The sequence below is a fragment of the Nematolebias whitei genome, chromosome 7 (genome assembly GCF_014905685.2).
Source record: "Nematolebias whitei isolate Nwh7 chromosome 7, NemWhi1, whole genome shotgun sequence".
Classification (NCBI taxonomy): Eukaryota; Metazoa; Chordata; class Actinopteri; order Cyprinodontiformes; family Rivulidae; genus Nematolebias; species Nematolebias whitei.
In genome coordinates, this window is record NC_056504.1 from 27,725,362 (window position 1) to 27,735,555 (window position 10,194).

Below are 10,194 nucleotides of genomic sequence, written 5' to 3' on the forward strand. Positions count from 1 at the left end.
CTCCTTGGTCAGTTGATCATTATCTACACGTAGGCTCTCACACTGTTCATTTTCATCTATAAATCACTCCTTGGTCTGCTACCTTCTTATAGCTCCTCCCACATGCCACGCCGTCAGTGCAGCTACAGCATGAGCTCCCAAGACATCATTACCTGCAGCATCCCCTTAGTGTGGACTGAACTTGCAAAAAGGCCTTTTTTCTTACTCTGCTTCTGTAGCCTGGAACACCTTGCAACAGGAAGTGAAGCTGCTCACCTTAATATCTTTAAGGGATTTTGAACATTTGATGAGGTCAATAGAAACATCAAAGCAAATATGTTCTTGTTTTTAGTGTTTTATCCTTGTTTTATGGAAATTAATTTATAGTTTTATAACATTACTTTATTTTAATTGCATTTTTACTATAGTTTATTGTTGTCTGTACTTTATAGGGTTTCTGTCTAAAACAGGTCTCTCTTGTAAATGAGTCCTTGTGACTCAATGAGAATAACCTGGATAAATAAAGATTTAATGAATAATAAAAAATAAATAACAGCTGAAATTTCAGATTTTATTTTATTTTATTTTTATTATTATTCAATAAACCTTTATTTATACAGGTTATTCTCATACACTTTACACTTTACTTTTTTCTTATACACTTTACAGCATATGTGTCAAACTCAAGGCCCGGGGCCAAATGTGGCCCTCGTTGACATCTTATCTGGCCACCAAGATGATATGTGAAATGTAAAATACTTCTATCTCTTGAATTTTTTTCAGTAATCTTTGATTATGATGTTGAAAGCACAACAGAGAACATCAAATGAGACCAACCAAACTCTTGTTGAGGAACCTGCGACCAAGAAAAGATGTTGAGTATCAGATTTGAGTTAATCTAGATTCTGAAATTGGCCCTTAGTTTGAAAAAGGTTTTAATTTTGGCCCCCTTTTGTAAGTGAGTTTGACACCCCTGCTTTACAGTGTAAAGTGTGAATAAGAGTCAACATAAATTGATGTCATTAAGACTGAAATGACCCATATGTTTGAATAAACATATGGGTCATATCAGAGTGCATCATCTATATTAATATTATTATTATTGTTGTTGTTCTTGTTGTTGTTTATCAAGTTACAGTATACTTGTAGTTGATTCTACTTCCAGTTCAGAGTTGGACCAGCAGAGAGCGACAAACCTCATTCAAGACGCAGAACACAATTAATAATCGTAGAAGAAGAAATATCACCGGAAGCGGATTGTAATAACTCGCGCAAACTCGTTTTTAAATAAGCACACTTGATTAAATAATGAATTAGGTTTTGCTGAAGCCGAAGACTTCTTTTTAGCGTAATAATGTCGGGAATACCTCCAGACACATGGCAGCCGCCGACGGTGGCTTTGGAGACGACGTAGGTTCCTGTTAAAACTCTGAATGCTAACCGTGTTAGCTTTCATTCATAAACGTTTTCCTTGTGTTTTAGTGAAGCATTAAGTCTTAAGTGATTTTATTTAGAATCGTTTCTATGAATGCTAGTAGAGAGGAGCCTTTGCTGCTCATTTCGACTCGTTTCTAATGGTTGATTCCTTGTTTTCAGGATGGGGACGGTTGTGGTGGAGCTGTACTGGAACCATGCTCCAAAAACCTGCAAGAACTTTGCAGAACTCTCCAGACGAGGTTACTACAACAACACGAGGTTTCACCGGATTATTAAAGACTTCATGGTGCAGGGGGGAGACCCTACAGGGACAGGTGGGCCAGTCACTGAACGCTTTTATCAATGCAAAAATATTCTCAGCAATTTGTAACTGTAATTTTTTCAGTTATTTAATTTATGAAATAAATTGATATTTTATATTACAGTCTGTATAATGTATATAAAACCTTTTGCACCGATCAGAGTGAAGGCGCTGCCATGCAGAAATAACTCAAGATTGTTTGAAGCAGCATGATGCTGCAGTGTCTGTGCATGTGAGGTTAAAGTGAATGTGGCGTGCATATACTGCAAATGTAAAAAAAAAAACTTGTATTTTCAATTAGACATAAAACAAATGATTTTACCCATTTTGAGGACACCATACTGAGCAGCACAGGGGCTCCTCAAGGGACGGTCCTCTCACCGTTTCTGTTCATACTTTACACCTCGGTCTTCAGGAACAACTTACAATCCTGCCATCTGCAGAAGTTCTCGGATGACTGCCATTGTGGGCTGCATCACTGGTGACCAAATACAGAGGTGTGGTGGACAGATTTGTGGAGTGGTGTGTGGACAGAACAACTTTAAAAAAATCAGAAAATCTAAAGAGCTGCAGGTGGACTACAGTAAGAAGATCAGTCCCCCCAACCCTATCAAAATCAAGGGTACTAAGGTGGACACTGTGGACTGCTACAAGTACCTGTGGGTCCACCTAGACAATAAACTGGACTGGACAGCTAACACCAATGCTCTCTACAAGAAATTGCAGAGTCGCCTTTTTCTTCAAAGTCAACTTTATTGTCAAAACTGCAATATGTACAGGACATACACAGGATTGAAATTACATTATTCTCAGACCCCTGGTGCAACAATAACCATTTAACATTAAAACATTTAATAAACATAAGCATAAAATGAAATAATAAAAGTATGATACTGTCTTAAATTGTAGTATAGCGGTATAAAAAACATTTTAAAAAGTATATCTATAAAATAAAGTGAAGTGAAGGTCCTGACATTGACTTTTGTAGTAAGTGGCAAAGCAGCATATGAAGTGAATGTACACAGTATATGTATGAAGTCCTTGATATTGGTATAGGTTCTTCTGAGGAGACTTAGGTCCTTTAACGTCTGCAGGACCATGCTGCAGATGTTTTACCACTTGGTGGTGTCCAGCGTCTTCTTCTAAGCTGTGGTGTGCTGGGGCAGCAGGGTAAGGAAAGCTGATGCCAACGGACTCGATAAACTCATCAAGAGAGCTGACTCAGTCCTGGGAGTGGACCTGCAGTCTCTGACAGAGGTGTCTAAGCAGAGGGTGCTGAGGAAACTGCTCCAGATCATGAACAACACGTCACCACCACCCCCACATGCCACACTGGACTCTTACTGCAGCACCTTCAGTCATAGACTGAGACCACAGAGGTGCTCCACAGAGCACCACAGGAAGTCCTTCCTCCCTGTGGCTATCAAACTTTTCAACTCCTCCCCCTTTCTGCACAGAGGACAATAAAATAATCCTGCACCATAATAAACACTTTACTCTTTCTGTCTGCACCTGACCCATTTTAGACCTTAATTGTTGATATTTCTATACTATTTTTTTATATTTTGTGCGATTCCCTGTGTATGTTCCTTTATACATAAAGCTGTTAGACTGAAACCCTAGTCAGGCACAGCAATTTCCTGCGGGATCAATAAAGTCGTATCTTAACTGACCCTGCCAAAGTGAAACAGGAAATGACATCAAATTGGCTCACATGCAGGTGTTCCCCTTTGTCATCACTTCCTGTTACTGCTCATGGGAATATCACAATTGTTTATCTCAGCAGTGATTTTTTTTCAATACCCCAAGTTAAACCCAGATTTGTTTGCTGTGTTGTTGATGTTTCAGCGTTTTCACCTGATAAGTTTTTCTGTGTGGATTGATACTGTAATCTGATCCAAACAACTATTTGTAACAAAAATCAAACTATCATTGCCCAAATTACAAACTTTGACAGTTCTTAAAAATCTCACTTATGCTGCCAAACCAGGGTTTAAATAAACAAATGTATGCTTAATTTATTATTTGTACCTTACCTGAGTCTGAAGTTTGGGATATTTCTTTTCTGAACAGGCCGAGGTGGTGCCTCCATATACGGTAAACAATTTGAAGATGAACTCCACCCAGAGCTAAAATTTACAGGTAATCACAGCAGCTGCTATGAGAGGGGAATAAATAGAAATAATTATAAGTAAGATCCGCTCATTTCTTTTTTTTGTGTGCGTGTCTGTAAGGAGCTGGAATTCTTGCGATGGCCAACGCTGGACCTGACACCAATGGCAGTCAGTTCTTCCTCACTCTCGGACCCACCCAGTGGTTGGATGGAAAGCACAGTATTTTTGGAAGAGTATGCCAGGGGATCGGAGTGCTGAACCGGATTGGGATGGTGGAAACAAACAGTCAAGATCGTCCAGCTGATGATATCAAAATTGTCAGAGCTACTGTTCCTAATTAGAAAAACGTTTGCTTTTTTCTGTTCATTTTTTGTATTTTTCTTATACTTTTTAAAATAAACACATGATCAATGTCTGAAGAAATCCTGGCCTCACTTTTATTTATTTGAATCAATAATAATAAATACTTTTATTTATAATGCACTTTACATTCACAATGGATCTCAAAGTGCTACATTGAGTGAAAATCCGATAACATCAGGATAAAAAGCAACCGAGAGAAGGAACCACCAGGAGGATAATGCCTCAGAATGATCACATCAAAAACTTAAAATGCACAAAATGCAGATAAAATACTCAAGAAATATGGGTAAATCTCGTTTAGTATGACTACAAGTGTCACTTTTGAGCATGTGGCTGTACACTGTTCCTGATGGTTTTTCATCTTTAAGCTGATGGTAGGTTTAGGGCTATCTTGGTCTGTTTGGCACATTTCTTAAGATTTGTTAAAAATCTTAACCCAGAAACTTCCCTTTACTTGAGTGACTAGTTAAGTTCACACAGGCGTTTAAAAGAATAGCAGACAAAATGTGGCTATATTTATTTTCCTCTCGTGTTTTACTGTAAGACTTTGCTCTAGTTCAGTTTTAGTTTGCTTTGACTTCGAGGTGATTAGATGTAGAAGTCAGTTTTTCAAGTGACTGAAAATAAACATCAACCTGTACACATGTAGAGCCAAGTGTTTTACCTTCGAAGATTGTGTGTTTGCACAATCTTATAAAGATTTTAGGTGGAGTGCTGGCTGACAGAAACTACAGTATGTTTTCCTATTAGGGGACATCAACGAAAGAAAAGCTTTGCAGAAAGTGGTGAAGGCTGCTGTCTGTTGAAGTCAGCCTCCACACCATCACAGACATCTACACCTCCAGATGCAGGAAGAGTCAAGTCAACTTTATTTATAAAGCACATTTAAAATAGAAACTGTTATCAAAGTGCTTAAGAGTAACATTAATGGGAGTAAAATTAATAAAAAAATAAACACCACACACTAATGATACTGAAGAATTAATAAAAAGCATTTAAAACATAGCAAAAAAAAACTAAATCAACTCGTACTGCGAAAACAGATGTGTTTTTAGCTGAGATTTGAACTCAGGAAGGGAGGTGGTCTGCCTAATGTTGGGGGGGCATGTTGTTCCAGAGTTTGGGGCCCATGACTAAAAAAGCCCTATCTTCTCTAAGCTTCAGTCTTGTTTTTGGAACAGCCAAACGCAGCTGATTGGATGATCTTAGGACCTGAGAGGGAACGTATGGTTCCAGTAGCTCGGAGAGGTAAAGGGGGTGAGGCCATAAGGCACTTGAAGGTCAACAGAAGAATTTTAAAGGCACTTGAAGGTCAACAGAAGAATTTTAAAGACTATTCTTTCAGAGGGCCACCTGCATCATGAAGGACCCCACTCACCCAGCATACACACTTTTTGCCTCGCTTCCCTCAGGAAGACGGTTGAAGAACATTAAGTGCAGAACCACTAGGCTGAGGAACAGCTTCTACCCTGCAGCTGTTAGACTGAAACCCTAGTCAGGAGTATCACTGAAAATCACTGTGAAAAAGTTACTGTAATGCCACTTGGTTGTTATGTGCTGCTGATCTCATGCTGCTGATTTATTTCATGCTGCTGTGTTCATTCGTCCTCATCTGCTCACACAGACTCTTGTTCGTGCTGCTGTTGTTGGGCGCATTGTTTTGTACTGTTAGTGCTTAGTGTATTCTTAGTTCATGTTTTGGATCTTATTACTGTTTTTCTTTACAATTTGTATTTTTGTTGGATTTAACTTAGAGCCTGTACATAATGGTAGTTTTGTTCCACGTCATGTACCACAAGTGATGTGAATGACAGTAAAGAACCTTGAATCCTTGAACATTCATACAGACAATAAAAGTGTACTCTTGTGTATTTTTAAACATCAGTTTGTCCAGAGCAAACACTGCATTTAAACAAGCAGGCGTTCGTAAAAGCACTTGACACAATTCAAGCCAAGGCTGCAGGTTAATGATTGATTTTGTTATTGTGGAAACAAATCTGTCACCATATGACCGCAGGAGATGAGCTGAAGAAAGGTCTTCACTCAGTAGTGAGGGAAATCAAACATACTGGTCAGGTCAAAAACATCCAGGGTTGTGTTCAACTGTGGATTAGAGCTGTACAGTTTCAGCTGTTAGGAGGGGGTAGTAGTTGTGGATGTGACCTCTGAACCTGCAGGAAAACGTCTCCAGTGCTGGGGGGTCATCAGGGCTACAGAGCTTGGTTACCTTGGATGGTTTTGGTCCCCATGGTACTAAACAACCAGGGTGCAAGTTTGGTTTTAACAGCCATCGATAGTCTCATTTCTGTTTTGTCTCATCCAAGACAGCTGTCAATTCTGTTCATAACATTTTTAAAATAAGACAACAAATTTTTAAAAAGCACACACAAATGTGGGGAAAAGGTAACATTTTATAATAATGTTAACAAAATGTGTAAACTGTACCATGCTATCCAAAAAAGTTCAATCTGGTCCTCTGGGCATTCAAAAAACAAGAAAACAAAAAACAAAACAAAGCAACAAAATGTAGAAACGTTTCGTCTCTCATCCGAGAGACTTCCTCAGTCTGAGGTGCTGTATTCAGCTCAGTCTCTTAAATAACACCTTCTCAGAGTGGATCAACCAGTTTTGCTGCTGACAACCAAAACCAGCTGATCACATGGTCAAGAATCACTAGTATCACTCAACCCCCTGTGAATAGTAAACAGCCATCATCAGTGTGCTAATGATCCATCGTTAGGCTGATGGTCCTTCTTGAGCATGTGATCAGCTGGTTTTGGTTGTCAGCAGCAAACTGGTTGATCCACTCTGAGAAGGTGCTATTTAAGAGATTGCGCTGAATACAGCACCTCAGACTGAGGAAGTCTCTCAGATGAGAGACGAAACGTTTCTATATATTTTTTGCTTTGTTTTGTTTTTTTGAATGTCCAGCGGACCAGATTAAACTTTTTTGGATTTTCTACCTGGATTATTGAGCATGCATCAGGATATGACTGTAATAACTTTTAAAATGATAACATTTATGAAAAGTAAATAAAATCTTATGTATTAGGTTCTGTTTGTACCTGATGCCTGGACCTCCTGTCTCTATGTGATGAACTTTGTCTTAAGGTTTTAATTAAAAACTATCTTAACAACTTTTTGACAGCTTGGGATGAAATTTGGTGCAGCTACTATTTCCCTCCTCTCCAAGAACAACTTGTGATCCTTTAACTTTCTTTTATTTTTGCATTTTATACAAATACATGGCTGTCTGCCGTAGGAACATCGGGAGGTCGCAGGCATGAAGAAACAGGATGTAGGGAATCAAAAACCTGGAAAAAATTGAGACGATGAAATACATGATCTGACACAAGACGGAGATAAATCGTTTAAAAAATGTCGAAGTCAAATATCTGTTTATAGCACATTAAAAATTTGATTAGTTCCTAAATCCAGTGGAAATAAAGTACAAACCGGATTCCAAAAAAGATGGGACACTAAACAAATTGTGAATAAAAACTGAATGCAATGATGTGGAGGTGCCAACATCTAATATTTTATTCAGAATAGAACAAATCACAGATCAAAAGTTTAAACTGAGAGAATGTATCATTTTAAAGGAAAAATCTGTTGTTTCCAAATTTCATGGCATCAACAAATCCCCAAAAAGTTGGGACAAGTCCATTTTTACCACTGTGTGGCATCCCCCCTTCTTCTTACAACACTCAACAGACGACTGGGGACAGAGGAGACCAGTTTCTCAAGTTTAGAAATAGGATTGCTCTCCCATTCATGTCTAATACAGACCTCTAACTGTTCAATCGTCTTGGGCCTTCTTTGTCGCACCTTCCTCTTTATGATGCGCCAAATGTTCTCTATAGGTGAAAGATCTGGACTGCAGGCTGGCCATTTCAGTACCCAGATCCTTCTCCTACGTAACCATGATGTTCTGATTGCTGCAGAATGTGGTCTGGCATTATCGTGTTGAAAAATGCAGGGTCTTCCCTGAAAGAGATGACGTCTAGATGGGAGCATATGTTGTTCTAGAACCTGAACATAGTTCTCTGCATTAATGGTGCCTTTCCAGACATACAAGCTGCCCATGCCACAAGCGCTCATGCAACCCCATACCATCAGTGATGCAGGCTTCTGAACGGAGCGTTGATAACAACTTGGGCTATCCTTGTCCTCTCTGGTCCGGATGACATGGCGTCCCAGTGTTCCACAAAGAACTTCAAATTGTGACTCATCTGACCACAGAACAGTCTTCCATTTTGCCACACTCCATTTTAAATGACCCTTGGCCCAGTGCAAGCGTCTGAGCTTGTGGAGCTTGCTTAGAAATGGCTTCCTCTTTGCACTGTAGAGTTTCAGCTGGCAACGGCGGATGGCACGGTGGATTGTGTTCACTGACAATGCTTTCTGGAAGTATTCCTGAGCCCATTCTGTTATTTCCTTGACAGTGGCATTCCTGTTTGAGGTGCAGTGACGTTTAAGGGCCCGGAGATCACAAGCATCCAGTAGAGTTTTACGGCCTTGACCCTTACGCACAGCGATTGTTCCAGATTCTCTGAATCTTGATGATGTTATGCATGGTTGATGATGATAACTTAAAAGTCTTTGCTATTTTACGCTGGGTAACACCATTCTGGTATTGCTGCACTATCTTTCTGCGCAACAATGGTGGAATTGGTGATCCTCTTACCATCTTGGCTTCTTTTTTTTTTTTTTCCTTTTTTTTCCCTTGTCCTGTCCGGCATTGTGACACTTAGAATTATTGCCTGAGAGTCAAAGTGATGCCCAACAGATTTACTTTCACAAGCAGAGCATTATGGCTGGCCTTAATGCTCCACTTGATATATAAATTAAATTTTATTAGAATATGCTTTGGGTTTGTTCCAGATATAATGGACACGGGGACGGAAAACAAAGAAGATAACAAAGCAGAAAAGTGAACGAAGAGTTAAAATGTAACGAAGGAGATAGGAATAGAGGAGAGAGAGAGGGATAAAGAGAACACAAATCAACATCATTGAAGTCTGCCTCTAGACCTGCGGAAAGAAAAAAATAAAAAACGACAAAACCGAGAAACCACAACAACAAACAACATATATAATGATACTTATAACATCATTAGAAAGTATTTTATACAGTACATGGTAATACACTAAATATTTGATGGCTACCACAACCCAACTGAGTGTGTATCTGATAAACACCTGAATCTAAACACCTGTGTGAGCATGCTTATCACTATAAGGTTTCTCCATAAAAATGTTCAATAGTGGATGTGGGGACCCATAAACCCGTCCCCACATGACACGAAGGTAAAACATGGAAAACCGGAACCACAGACACACAGCGGTCCCCAAGCCCGGAACTCCGGGAGTCCCCCAACAGGGACGCCCGCACCCCCCAGAGAGAGAAGCAAAGGGAAGTCCCGGGCGATCCCCAGCAACCTCAATGCAGAAACCCCAAGAGGCTGTAGCGACGAGTCCACAGGCCCCACCGGCAACCCGCCCCTCCAGAGTGGATCCGGCCATGGACACCAAGCCCCGAGTCCCGAGGTCATACCACCTCCCAACAGAGGCCCGACAGAGCCAGTGCACCTAGGCCCCCGCAGGCAGCCACCAGGGCGGGCCCGCACACACCCCACCACCCAGCCCCAGCTGCTGAGAGCTGCCAGTGCACCGGCGGCAGGGGGGCCCACCACCGGAGGGGAGAACGAATGGGGGGCCATCTTGGCTTCTGAGAGACACTGACACTCTGAGAAGCTCTTTTTATACCCAATCATGTTGGCAGTTGACCTAATTAGTGTTAATTGGTCTTCCAGCTGTTCATTATATGCTCAATTTCCTTTTTCCAGCCACTTATTGCTACTTGTCCCAACTTTTTTGGGATTTGTTGACACTGTGAAATTTTGAATCAACATATTTTTCCTTTAAAATGTTACATTTACTCAGATTAAACTTTTTATCTGTCATCTATGTTATATTTTGAATAAAATATTGACATTTG

General features: G+C 40.2%; 1 protein-coding gene across 1 annotated transcript; it reads left to right on the plus strand.

Annotated features, from left to right (window-relative positions):
- Positions 1-1,166: 1,166 nt before the first annotated feature.
- Positions 1,167-4,234, plus strand: ppil1 (peptidylprolyl isomerase (cyclophilin)-like 1). Its single transcript, XM_037679328.1, has 4 exons — positions 1,167-1,389; positions 1,576-1,730; positions 3,791-3,859; positions 3,952-4,234. Exons 1-4 carry the CDS (start codon positions 1,334-1,336, stop codon positions 4,170-4,172), a joined length of 501 nt encoding a protein of 166 aa, XP_037535256.1. The 5' UTR covers positions 1,167-1,333; the 3' UTR covers positions 4,173-4,234.
- Positions 4,235-10,194: the final 5,960 nt, after the last annotated feature.